The 13,846-nt window shown below is 40.4% G+C and overlaps 1 protein-coding gene across 1 annotated transcript in view; it reads left to right on the top strand.

The window, feature by feature from the left end:
• The window catches only part of HAS2 (hyaluronan synthase 2), a 74,240-nt gene that overhangs the window by 43,369 nt on the left and 17,025 nt on the right, over positions 1-13,846 (top strand). Inside the window, exon 2 of the mRNA XM_029591960.1 lies at positions 6,559-7,185. Coding sequence (XP_029447820.1) covers positions 6,559-7,185 — 627 coding nt within the window. The remainder of the gene's footprint in view (positions 1-6,558; positions 7,186-13,846) is intronic.

Genomic DNA, 13,846 nt, shown 5'->3' with positions numbered 1-13,846 from the left:
TGAGACAGAGCCTGTGTGAAGGGGTGCATGAGAGAGAGACATAGGGAGCTTGTGTGGGTGTGTATGCAAGAAAGAGGGCCCTCTATGAGGGGATGTGTGTGTGTGTGTGTGTATTAGCGAGAGGGAGGGACAAAGGGAGCCTGTGTGAGGGGCAGTACTGAGAACTGGGTCAAACTCTGGGCTTGGCATTAGAGTGGAAGGGGTTGAGCCTAGAGGTGGAGGCAGGGGCGGATTGGGCATCCCCCGGTAGGCCGATCGTTCCAGTCATGTGGTCTGCCGTGCGTGGCCATGACAGCCGCACTCAGCAGACCACGTGATGTGTCCTGGGCCTGCCTGGGCAGCGAATACCCGGGCCGGTCCGACATCGTGAATCCGCCGCTGTGTGGAGGGGAGAGATACTGGCAAGTGGAGGAGTTTGGGCCTGAGACGGCAAAGTGGCCAGGGGAGTAGGGATAGTGAGTGGAAGGAACACTCTCTTACAGTTAGTTTCTAAGGAAATTCTGCTCAAAATATTTAAAACTCTGCATCTTTAAGTAATAACTTTTTTTTTTGTATTAATTTAAAATGTAACTACTTAAAGACTGTCATGTAAACTGTTATTTATGACCAATATAAAGTTTGCAGAATTTTAAGTTTTTTTGTGCAGAATTCCCCCAGGAGTAAGATTTCAGGACAGAGAAAGCATGCCTATGTGTTCCAACAGCACCAGCAAGGACTGCAAGTAATAGCTCAGTTGTGCAAAGCTGTTACACAGACAGTATATTTCTGACCAGAGACACAGAGTGGAGCATAAGGAAACAAATGTAGGCATAGAATCATCAAAATGCAATGTTTATTCACAGGGGGGTGTCTGTCACTGTGATAGTGGGGGCCCTTCCCCCCCAAAACACTTTGTGGCTTGATGGCGCATGCTTTTGTGTCACGGCCAAATAACGAGTCACAAAAGACTGCAGCGAGCGGCCCTTTAACCCAATGTTGGCTCCAACCTCTTGGGACCACCATAATCTTAATGGGTCACTGACTACCCCGCCCCCCCCCCCCCCCCCCCCCCGAAAGAAAAAGTCAAATGTGAAGGTTGAACAGGAGTCAATGCTGACCCTCGTTTCAACCCAGGGCTGCCGGTTGAGGCAGCCCCCACTCCCCCAAAATATGTGTGAAGTATGTATGCAGCAGCACCCTGGCTCCCCTGATGTGCAAACACCCCTTATGTTATTGATCCCATGTTTGAGATGGGTGCACCCTTGCACCCATCCTGATTGGCACCATTTACCAAAATTGTACTGATCCCCCCCCACTTTGCCCAAGTAACTGGGCTAAGGTCCAGGGATCAGAATCGGACCATGTGGTGTGAACTCGTTGTGAGTATTGTGTGCAGTTTTGGGCACCGCATCTCAAAAAAGATATAGCAGAATTAGAAAAGGTACAGAGAAGGGCAACCAAAATGATAAAGGGGGTGGAACAGCTCCCTATGAGGAAAGTCTAAAGAGGTTAGAGCTGTTCAGCTTGGCGAAGAGATGGCTGAGGGGGGATATGACAGAGGTCTATAAAATGAGTGCAATTTTTTTACTCTTTCAAAAAGTACAAAGATCAGGGGACACACAATGATGTTACTAGGTAATACATTTAAAACTAATAAGAGAGAATAATTATTTACTCAATGCATAATTAAGCTCTGGAATTCATTGCCAGAGGATGTGGTGAAAGCTATTAGTGTAGCTGCATTTAAAAAAGGTTTGGTCAAGTTCCTGGAGGAAAAGTCCATTAAGGTAGCATTGTGGAAATCCACTGCTTATTCTTGGGATCCTGTCAGGTATTTGTGACCTGTCTGGGCCACTGTTGGAAACCGGATGCTGGGCTTGATGGACCTTTGGTCTGACCCAGTATGGCAAGTCTTATGTTTAACAATCAAATCTTAAGGCACTTGCTTCTCTCCCCTACCTATGGGAAAAACAATTGTATTGTTAAATAATCACAGCACAGAGAAGTAGTGTTTTTATATATAATGGCCATTGGAAGAAAAGTGAGGGAGTGAGAGGGTTTTTTTCTTTTTTTCCCCCCTCCCATGTTGGGCCCATCACAGCTCTAAAGTTCTCCCTTTCCTGCTTCAGGATGAGAACTGAATACGCATGGCTCTGGGATGGTCTCTTCAGGAATGCTGTGGTAAACAACCATCTCTTCCATAGGGGTGACTTGTTCTGGGAAGGGGACATCATTCCAGAGCCTCTGGCATTATGCCTCACTCTAGCTATATTATGGACTACTTGAGATCTTGCTTCTCTCCATTTCTATTTGATCCAACATTGTGTTGAAGTTGCAGATCTTGAATTTGTCTCCAGATTTGCTGCTTCCAGCATTGTCATGGTTCTAGTGTGCCTCCCTGTGAAGTCACTGCATAGACCAAGACCTTCATTTCTCATGGATAAATGTTCTTGCAGGGCTTCCTTTCCTGTCTCTGTTTGGTGTGCTGCTTGCCATGGGAGCTTATGATCCTTCCAATCTTAGATCCTGAGAATTGGGCATAGGTAATGGCTGTTCTTGGAAAGTTGAAGTCCCCACAGACTGCTTTTTCTCCCTTAGGGGTCGATGCAATAAAAAGTGCGGAAAGCAGGTGCTGAAATGTCAGCACCCACTTTTTTAATGCCTGCACGGTGCCCAAAAGGGGGGTGCCATGCTATACCCAAATTTAGGGGGGGGGGGGGTCACGCTAGCAGGGAGGTGCTAGGTTCGCTTGCGTGACCTTGGCACCTCTTTGCTGACACGACCCTGCCGCAGCTGCTGGTTATGAAAACCGAAGCCTGTAAACTCTGCGTCTATTTTCATTACTGGCAGAAGGCCGATTTTATCAAAACAGATGCAGAGTTTACCGGCCTTGGTCTTCATAACTCGGCGGTCTGCCAAGGTTCTGTTTTTTTTTGTTTTTTAAGTTAAAAAAAAAAAAAAAAAAATACAGAAAAGCAGTGTGTGTTCTGCTTTTCTGTACTTTTTAATCTGCGCTTAGCTATTAACGCCTGCTCCAGGCGTAATATCTGAGAGCAAAATGTGCCTCCTGAAATGCACGTTTGTTTGTTTGTTTGTTTATTTTAATGCAGAGTGAGTGAGTAATAGCCTCATTCGCATGCATTTGCATGTGATGAGCACTATTGCATTTATTCCACATTGGACGCGGGTTATATAAGCGCTAATCCCTCTATTGCATTAGGGGGTGGATGAGTGCCTACTTAAATCGCGTCAGAGTGTGGATTATACAGTGCACTAAGCCAAGCGCACTGTATTGCACCGGCCCCTTAGAGTGCCTTAGTTCTGTTGGTTCTTTGTGGCTTCATTGTTTTCGACTAATTTTAGCTGGGAAAGCAGTTTATAAGTGTATTTTTAAATAGGCAATTTGTATCTAAATGAAGACTCCTTGTGATTCAAGTATGGACAAAACTGACAGGAGTCATGGCACCTTACAGACTAACCAATTTATTAAAATATGAGCTTTCGAGGATAGTCCACTTCATCACATGCATGAAGTGATGTACAAGAAATAAGTAAAATATATACAGAACAGAGAGAGGACATTGGATTAGGCAGGACATCATATGGAGAGAGTGTTAATAGCATTATAGTATAACCTACTGACAACTGAGGTAAGTGTGAAAAGACAGAATGATCTGCTAACAGTTAAGTTAATAGAGACCTGTAGTCAGTCATGAAGCCATTGTCTCTGTTCAGAGCTAGGGTAATGGTGTTAATTATTGGAATGAGTTCCAATTCAGCAGTTTCAGGCTGGAGTGCTCCTTTGAAGTTTCTCTGGATGAGTATTGCAACCTTAAGGTCAGATTTCCTACTGATTTCTGAATGTTGCCATTTCTAATGTTAGATTTATGCCCATTTTTTTTCCCTACTAGATCGACCTGTTTATCCTATGTAGACAGCGGAGAGACATTGCTGGCAGATGAATGAGTTCTGGATTAATATGTGGATAGAGTTGGCATCTGGGTTTCTGAGTTGGTGTCATTGTGGTGAATATCCATTTGAGGTGGAGTGTGGGTGGGGGGTGGTGCTTCTTGCTACCTATGGCCTGTGAGCACTATCCAGGATGGATTGCACATCCTTGACAATATGTTTCAGTGGTTTCAACTAGGAGCTATAAGAAACAACCAGATATGCTCTGTTTTCTGTTTTGGGATGATCCTCTAGCAGAGTGTTCCTGGGTATTTGTCTGGCTCTATTTATTTTCTTACCTCATTGGGTGGGTACTCACCAGCAATAACAAATTGTTCATCAATGAGACCAACTCAGGAACCAGACCCTGCAAGAAACCCAGATGTCAACTCTGTCCATGTATTAACCCAGACAACATCCTCACAGGACCCAGCAATATTAACTACAACATCTGGGGCTCATTCATCTGCTCTTCTTCCAGTGTAACAGATGCCATTACCTGCCAGCAATGTCTCCCTGCTGTCTACATAGGACAAGCAAGTCAAGCTATAAGGAAAAAAAAATAAATGGACATAAATTTGACATTTAGAAATGGTAACATTCAGAAACTAGTAGAACATTTCAGCCTTCTAGGACATTCTCTATCTGACCTTAAAGTTGCCATACTCCTCCAGAGAAACTTCAAAGGAGCACTCCAGCCTGAAACTGCTGAACTGGAACTCATTCAAATAATTAACACCATTACCCTAGCTCTGAACAGAGACAATGGCTTCATGACTCGCTACAACAATCTATGAACTTAGCTGTTAGCAGATCATTCTGTCTTTTCACACTTACCTCAGTTGTCAGTAGGTTATACTATAATGCTATTAACACTCTCTCCACATGATGTCCTGCCTAATCCAAGGCCTTCTCTCTGTTCTGTATATATTTTACCCATTTCTTGTACATCACTTCATGCATGTGAGGAAGTGGACTCTATTCTCCAAAAACTCATGCTTTAACAAATTGGTTAGTCTAGAAGGTGCCACTTGACTCCTGTCATTTGTGCTACATCAGACTAACGCGACTATCCCTCTGAAGATTTTCAAGTATGGATAAGTAATAATTTTAGCCTTATACACTTACTTTAAACTAGCATCATAATGTAATTGCTCAGTTCAGATTTTGATGGTGTTGGTAGAGACACTGAATTTTAGGAATAGGAAAACTGTCATATGCATTTTAATGAAACAAAAATGTTTGAATTAGGGTTTGGGTTAATCTAAAAACCTGTGCAAAGTTGGTTTATTTAGTTTTCTGTTTGTAGTTTTAAATCAAAGGATGGGGTAAAATATATTTTTCTGAAAACTTAGGTGCCATTAAAAATATTCTTAGAAGCTATGGGAAATTTTGTTCCCACCTCACTTTTTTGTAAACTTTTTTTTTTTAAAGCAAAATAAGCCTTTTCCACTTTACCCTTTTTGTACTGTTCGCTCATTTCAGTTGTCAATGCATGTTAAAACAACAGTAAAATACATCAGAACACAATTATATCATATAAAAATTCATATATTGCTGTAACGAATATGCATGAGAGATGTGCATAAATGAATGTGAAATCTTAAGTACATCACCATAACTAAATTACAATATACTATCACTGGATCCTTTTTCTCTGAGGTACAGGGAAACAACTAAATTCTATCCCTTCCCTTCCACCATCTACCAAAACCCATATTAAGTAAAAAGATCCACAGAGCCTGAAGCCTAACAACCACTTTGTTCCCCCTTCTTTCTCCACACCTTACATTTGGCGAGTTTTTCTCCTGCTCCTTTTCCCTGGGCCAACAGAAGCCCCTCTCCTTATTCCTCGGCTGGTGGCACTTCCTGTGAGGCTTAGAGTAGTGCTAGGTACTAAATTTTATGCATCCAGGCAATCTGGCACATGGGAATTTTCCAGCCTCGTAACAGGATGTCTATTTTATTTGCTAAACTTAGTGGATAACTTTTTTCTGCCAGAAGTATTTCCAAGCTCTGAATTTGGGTGAATCGAATCCTTTGTTAACAAAAAATCTCTGCATTCCACGAATAGCCAGGAAGCACAGGAGAAGCTTCCAATCATTATTCTTGAAGCCTGGAAATACAATAGATGTACAATTAAAATAGCATAAAAAGGAATTTGAAGAGTATAATAAAGTATGCAGATTGCCTCAGGTGTTTGGAGCAAACTAACCTCTTGCATTTTTTTTTTTTTAGAATGTGTAAATATTTCATGCCTTTTAAAAATTGTTTCCCTGTTGGGCGGTCTGGTGACATAACTACGCGCAGAGTTGTGCAGGTGCACACGTCCTGCTGGGAAGTACAGCGGGTATTTTTAAAGATTCCCATGGGTAAAAGGTGTGGCACCTCTTTGGTAAAGTTTACACACTATGGACAGCATGCACTTTTTGCCCACACTGGGATAGGAGGGGGCAGTGAGAAGAGAGGGAAGCACATTTTTTGAAAGGTGCTATCCTTGTTGATAAACTATTCAGAGTTCCTTTAAAAAAAAAAATAAATTGCCACTATTTTTAAGGTAAAAGAATATAAAAGCCCATCATGACCCAAACCTGTTGGTAAAAATTAATGCTTTCTGTGATTCTGTTGCAGATGCATTGCGAGAGGTTTATATGTATCCTGAGAATACTTGGAACAACACTCTTTGGAGTCTCCCTCCTACTTGGAATCACAGCTGCTTACATTGTTGGATATCAGTTTATTCAGACAGACAACTACTATTTCTCCTTTGGGCTGTATGGTGCCATCTTGTCCCTACACCTCATCATCCAGAGCCTATTTGCCTTTTTAGAACACCGAAAAATGAAGCGATCCCTGGAGACCCCCATAAAGTTGAACAAGACTCTTGCTCTCTGCATTGCTGCCTATCAGGAAGACCCAGACTACTTGACAAAATGTTTACTCTCTGTGAAAAGGCTAACCTACCCTGGAATTAAAGTGATCATGGTTATTGATGGCAATTCTGAAGATGACGTTTACATGATGGACACCTTCAGCGACATCATGGGCAGAGACAAATCAGCTACTTACATATGGAAGAACAACTTTCACTCCACAGGGCCAAACGAGACGGAGGAGTCACACAAAGAAAGCATGCAACACGTCACTCAACTGGTCCTGTCCAACAAGTCTGTTTGCATCATGCAGAAGTGGGGTGGAAAAAGAGAAGTTATGTACACAGCATTCAAGGCACTGGGGAGAAGTGTGGATTATGTACAGGTAGGTAGCAGAGCTCTAGAGGCATGCCAGTGCAAATATGTGCTGAATAAAGAGGCTTTTTGTAGATTTTATAGAGCATGTGACAGACTGTCTTAGCCCCTTTCCCAACACACTGTTCCTTTCAGATTAGTTAGCATGATTGCTGAATATTTTTATTAAAACTGTAAGACTGATTCTATGGGTGGAGAGGTAGATACTGATGGTGCTATTACTAAGAAAGGTATTACCTCCATTCAGTTGACAGAAATGTCTTTGAAAGTGTCAAGGAAATTCTGGAAACAGTTTGACATGATTCAGTATTTTTTTTGTGAGAGTTAACATGAAGCAAGAGCCTTTATAATAAGAGCTGTTCATAGGATGTTTGCTAGAAGCCTGCTTTGGAGCATTGTTTCCCAACCTCCTCCTGGAGGCATACCTAACCAACTGGGTTTTCAGGAGATCTGTAATGAATATATGCTCAAGATAGATTAGTATACATTAGAGAACCAGTGCATGCACATCTGTCTCGTGCATACTAGTTATGGCAATCCTGAAAACCTTATTGGATAGGAGAAACACTGCTTTACAGTGTGATCTGCATTTTAAATGAGCTTCACTTAGACTTCACTGCTGCAAAATTCTTCAGTCGAATGAATGGCTGAATCCCTAAAGATATTTTAACTTTCACTATTTCCCTATGCACCTTTTTGAATGGAGGTTTTAGTGCAATTTGAAAGTGATTTCAAACCAAATTCTGTGAAAACAAATTGTAAAATGAACATTCTTGGTCCATCTGAAAGCTCTTAAACTGGTTTGAACCCATTTTCAAAACGATTGTAAAGGAAGTTAGATGCACACTGTACTGTGCAGCTCTCATTCATTAGAGTCTTTGGATGCTGACTTGCATGTTTTGAAAGCTGATACTTTTTTTTTTCTCTTGCAAACATCTGTTTCTAAGGTCTCTTTGGAAGTTATGAATCCTAAAAAAAAAATAAAATTTTAGTTGGTGAAAAGAAGGCAAGTCCAGGGCTTCAAAATCCCTTTGTTTCCATCTGTACTTTCAAAATATAAGTGCTCTATCTAAGGAGAATAATCTTTCAGTTAAAGCAAGATTCTTGGGCAAGAGGGGGGGACATTTTTGAGGGTCCACTCCTTATTAAGCATCTTCCTGAGTATTGAGTATTGTGAGCTTGCAAAACAGGATTGTAGCAATATAAACCAAAAATACTACCAAAATCCATTTCTGAAATAAGCATGGAATAATTTAAATTTCACTTGCCTTTGAAAGCCCTAAGTTTGGGTTGTTTGTTTTTTGGGGTTTTTTTTGTTTGTTTTTTTACTTTCTGATTAAAACAGATTAGAAACTTATTTTTGAAAGATGCAAAAAAAAAAAAAAATTTGTTTTTCCCCTCATTCAGTTACTTCCACTGTCACAAGGCTTAAGCAATTTTAGGTGCTTCCATATTAGTCATCCTTAGCAATCTGCTGATATAGATGACTTCATTAAGAGGGCGAGAACTGGCAACTACTGTAAGGAAAGAGATCTGAACAACTTGACGTTTACCTGTCAGTCTGATAAAGTGGTAGGGAAAGTTAACCTCCCATACAGGCCGATACAATGGAGCGCACTGTTAACCGGCATTTGGATGCGCGTTTTCGACACGCTAGCTTTACCCCTTATTCAGTAAGGTGTAATAGCGCATCGAAAATGCGCGTCCAACCCCCCCCCCCCCCCCGAGACTAATAGCACCCGCAACATGCAAATGCATGTTGATGGCCCTATTAGTTATGCCCGCGCATAATTAATAGGGCAGTAAAAACTGCTTTTCTGTGGGGCCTCCATGGTGATATTAAGTTGGAGGCCCCAAAAGTTAAAAAGTTTAAAAAAAAAAAAAAATGGGCCTGTGGCTCGTGGGTTGAAACCCGGACGCTCCATTCCGAACCCGTGGCTGTCAGCAGATTTGAGAACCGATGCCGGCAAAATTGAGCGTCAGCTGTCGAGCTCGCTGATAGCCACCTCTTTTTACCGCGGGCCCTAATTTAAATTAAGTTACTGAAGCGCGCGCCGGGAGAGTGGGTGCTCGCCCGCTCTCCCGCGTGGTTTACTGTATTGGCCTGATAGTGAGAGAGACTTTTTGTGTGTGTTTCCTGTAGAGGAGCACTCTGGTAGGGCACTACATTATTTGCTGTGTATGGCTCTGGAGGGATATTCAGAAGATGCAGGCAGCTCAGGGGAGAGTTCCCAAATTGTGCAGGATCTTCAAACAATGCTTCATAGAGACACAAGGACCTTCAAAAATCTCTATAGAGGAATAAAGTGGGAGCAGGGAGAATCTCTAATAGAAACATTCAAAGATCTAGCAACAATAACCTTCAAGAAAGTAGTAGCATTTTTCACAAAAACAAAGCTTCATGTCCTGACCCCTTGATTTTGAAGTTGGGAGGACTGAAGGCTCAGAGAAAATATTGCTCTACTGAGAAGGTGACTGATGCCTGAAATAGCTTACCAGAGTATGGCAATTTGCATATAATAGAGGGCTACATTTATTTCAAAACAAGGAGTGTCTCACAAAAAAACTGAGAGCCTCTTGATTTAAAAAACAAAACAAAAAACTGGCAGCTCATCCTCTGATCATATAAGAGTGCAGTGCATCTCATTGGCTCTTCAGTGTGAGTGGTGCCAATTTCTTAAATTGTCCACATAAAGCAGGCAGGATCTCAGTAACACCAGTGTCCTATGCTTTTAAAGGATCGTTCTTGGTGGGGGCAGGGAGTGGAATGAAGGCTGAGTTTGTGATTTGTTGAATTTAATTACAAAATCTGAGGGAGACTGAGTTTGTACTTTGAATTTTTTTAAGTATCTAGTAACACTTCTGAGCCTCATGCTCCTCTCTCAACAATATCTTAGTGCTTTACATTCTCCTTTTTTTTTTTTTTTTTTTCTTCCAGTAGTTATTAGGAATGGGCATTTGGGAGAAACAATTTCCTATTTTTTTTTCCATTTCATTATCAAAGTGAAACAATTTAAAAATGACTAAAATTTTAATTTTTCGTGTTTCATTTGGAAAACAAAATTGATCTTTTGGGCCCCGGCCCAAAGCTGGGGTCTTGTCTATGGAACATAGAGCTGACTCATAAACCACGCCCTAGGGCCAGAGCGCAATTCTGGATATTTCGCTGATATTTTTTCTTATTTCTTTGAGCTGAATGCACAAATATTCATTGTCAGGTGAATTTTTAAACAAGTTTTGTGTATAAATGTAATATATGTACCTGAATTTTGAAAAGCCATTTATGCATGTAAAGTGAACTTATGTGAGTAAATCCTATGGACAATCTAATAGCCTATTTTGTAGCAATTTTCAAAAGCCTACTTATAAAGGTAAAATGCATTTATAGATGTAAAATATTTTTAAGTGTATAAATGCTTTTGAATATCAGGCCCTCTTGTGTATAAAAGACTAGGCAAAAACTTATCTTGCTCTGATAATAGAACTAAGAATATAAATTTATGAAATTAGCAACAGAAGGAAAGAGAACCATGAATTCAACACATTCCCTCTTACAAACTGGATCTAAAATAAAGCAGCTTTATGATCTGTATTGGTTCTGGTGAAAACTGGACTCCTTAGCTTCTGGCATCCTTTAGTGGCCCAACAAAAACAGATTGCAGTACTTGACCTTTCAAGGTCATACAGGTACCTTCAGATGTGACCTATGTGGTCTCAAATATTTAGGAGCTACAATATCATTAGTCAGCCTACAAAAATTCCAGTAAGGAATCATGAAATATTAGATTGTAAGCTCTTCAGACAAGGACCATGCTCAGCTGTTGAATAGAAGGAGCACGGGGTTTAGCACATGCTATCTTTCAGGGAAAAAGGTGCTGATAGTCGCATGCAGGATGCTTGGAACTTTTTGAGGGCTCACAGGGCAAATCCAAGCAGATGGAGGAAAATGGTGTTTGTACTCAGTTCCAGCAGCACGTACCCCCTGAAACAAAAGCCCTGGCTAAACCTGCATTAAGAGTTGAATGCACTTATGTAAAAATTGTCTGTTCATAATCTAAACTATCCAAACACTGAAATGGGTTTTATATGGGTAACACTCTGCCTTCATTTTTTTTTTTCCTATTCTATTGTTTGAAGCTTTTAATTCTTTAGCGTTCAGTAGATGCCTGATACTAGAGGTGTGCAGGTCAAAAGATTGTTCATTGGGTTGCCAATTGAATTTCATGTCTCTGAGGGTTTTGGGGTATTTTTTGTTAGTTTTGGAAAATAGTGTAAACTATTTTGAAATAGCTACACTCTGTATCAGGTAGGGATGTCTTTTTGTTTGAAACTGATATCAATGATATTGTCTTTATTCTTCTATTTAGTTTTTAAAAAACAATGATAGAAAAATAATTTGCATAGCATGCAAATTGTATTTCATGCATATTCAGAGTAGTTAAATCACAAGCGGATTCTGATACATTACAGGAGCACCTTGCAAGACTGGAAGATTGGGCATCCAAATGGCAGATGAAATTTAATGTGGACAAGTGCAAGGTGTTGCATATAGGGAAAAATAACCCTTGCTGTAGTTGTACAATGTTAGATTCCATATTAGGAGCTACTACCCAGAAAAAAAAAAAAAATCTAGGCATCATAGTGGATAATACTTTGAAATTGTCAGCTCAGTGTGCTGCAGCAGTCAAAAAAGCAAACCATGTTAGGAATTATTAGGAAGGGAATGGTTAATAAAACAAAAAATGTCATAATGCCTCTGTATCACTCCATGGTGTGACCACACCTTGAATACTGTGTACAGTTCTGGTTGCCACATCTGAAAAAAAGATATATAGTTGCGATAGAGAAGGTACAGAGAAGGATAACCACAATGATAAAGGGTATGAAACAGCTCCCCTATGAGGAAAGACTGAAGAGGTTAGGGCTGTTCAGCTTGGAGAAGAGAATGCTGAGGGGGATATGAGAGAGGTCTTTAAGATCATGAGAGGTCTTAACCAATTCATATCTACTCGCTTATTTACACTTTCGGATAATAGAAGGACTAGGGGGGCGTTCCATGAAGTTAGTGTTCCATGAAGTTAGTTAAGACTAATCGAAGAAAATTATTTTTCACTCAACGCACAGTTAAGCTCTGGAATTTGTTGCCAGGGGATGTGGTTAGTGCAGTTAGTGTAGCTGGGTTCAAAAAAGGTTTGGATAAGTTCTTGGAGGAGAAGTCCATTAACTGCTATTAATCAAGTTTTCTTAGCTAATAGCCACTGCTATTAATTGCATCAGTAGCATGGGATCTTCTTGGTGATTGGGTAATTGCCAGGTTCTTGTGGCCTGGTTTGGCCTCTGTTGGAAGGAAACAGGATGCTGGGCTTGATGGACCCTTGGTCTGACCCAGTATGGCATTTTCTTATGTTCTTATTGTGGATATCCTGAACACCCAACTGGATGGGGGTCCTTCAGGACAGGTTTGGGAACCACTGAGCTAGAATTCTTGAATTAACCTTTATGCCTTCAGTTGTTGTTCTCCAAAAATCTGGAACATTACTACTACATCTTGAGCTGTGTTAGATTTTTTTTTTCCATTAGAATTCCCTCTGCAGAGACGCTCACTCTTTGACATATGTACATGACCCATCAAGTAAGGACTAAAAGTTTTTTATATGCCTATGCTATTGTAACAGAATTAAAATAATTTCCCTGGGCAGCTTAAGAATGGTTCTGGGAGAGAGAGAGAGAAGCAGAGCTACATTAGCTGTTTCAGAGATCCTGTAGTTTTTAAATTGTTGCTGACCTGAAAAGCTCCTGCAAGAAGGAAATAAAAAAAAAAAACAAACACTTGGACAGGGAGAAAAGTGAACAAGCAGCAGACTAGCTGAGCAATGCCTCCTGTTTATTGCTTTTGCAAGTGGGAAAGGAACAGTTTGGAGCCAGATTGCAGAGGGATTTGGAGAGGACCAGAAACATTCCTGTGCAGCTGCAGCTAGTGAGAAAAGTAGCGCTTTGGTCAGAGAGCAAAATATTGGCTAAAAAAAGTCCTCAATTTTGGCAGATGCATTGCATTTTAACCCAGTGGAAAATCTCCAGTAGAAAACGAACGCTTTGAAAAGCAGTTAAGCAAAAGGAGAAACTTGTGTGAAAGGAAATTGTTTTAAAGTTTGTTTACCAGCAAAGTCTTGCAGAAATAGTAAAAGTTTAATGAAGAAAAGCTTGAATGAATTTGTTTCTTGGTTATCTGCCAGGCAATTTTAGGTCATCAGCTATTTAGTTATGTTTTGTTAATTTTGGTTGCCCATGCTACATACAACTCTGCTGTAGTTTATAATGTTATGTTGTGGTGATAGTTTGTAGCAATTTAATATTTATTTTTGTTGGGGGTATTTTAATGTTTGTGTTTAAGCTGAATTCCACTTTGAATATTCTTTTTGATCAAAATTGTTACATAAAATTTTTAAAATTTAAATAATGACAGGGAACTCTGGTTCATCATAGAAGTGGTTAAAAAGACAAATCCTTGTTAGTGAATGAGACTTCAGACCAGGTTTAAGTTAACCAGATGCTGCTTCTGTGATGCAATTTACAATACAAAGTAAAATGGGGATATGTCAAGACTGGCATTTCAAAACTGCCTGCTGTTCTGTCCTTCTTTCTACACCAAATCTCACCTATTTGCAGATTTC

Source organism: Rhinatrema bivittatum, chromosome 2, assembly GCF_901001135.1.
Source record: "Rhinatrema bivittatum chromosome 2, aRhiBiv1.1, whole genome shotgun sequence".
Taxonomy (NCBI): domain Eukaryota; kingdom Metazoa; phylum Chordata; class Amphibia; order Gymnophiona; family Rhinatrematidae; genus Rhinatrema; species Rhinatrema bivittatum.
This window is presented reverse-complemented; position numbering and strand designations above follow the sequence as displayed.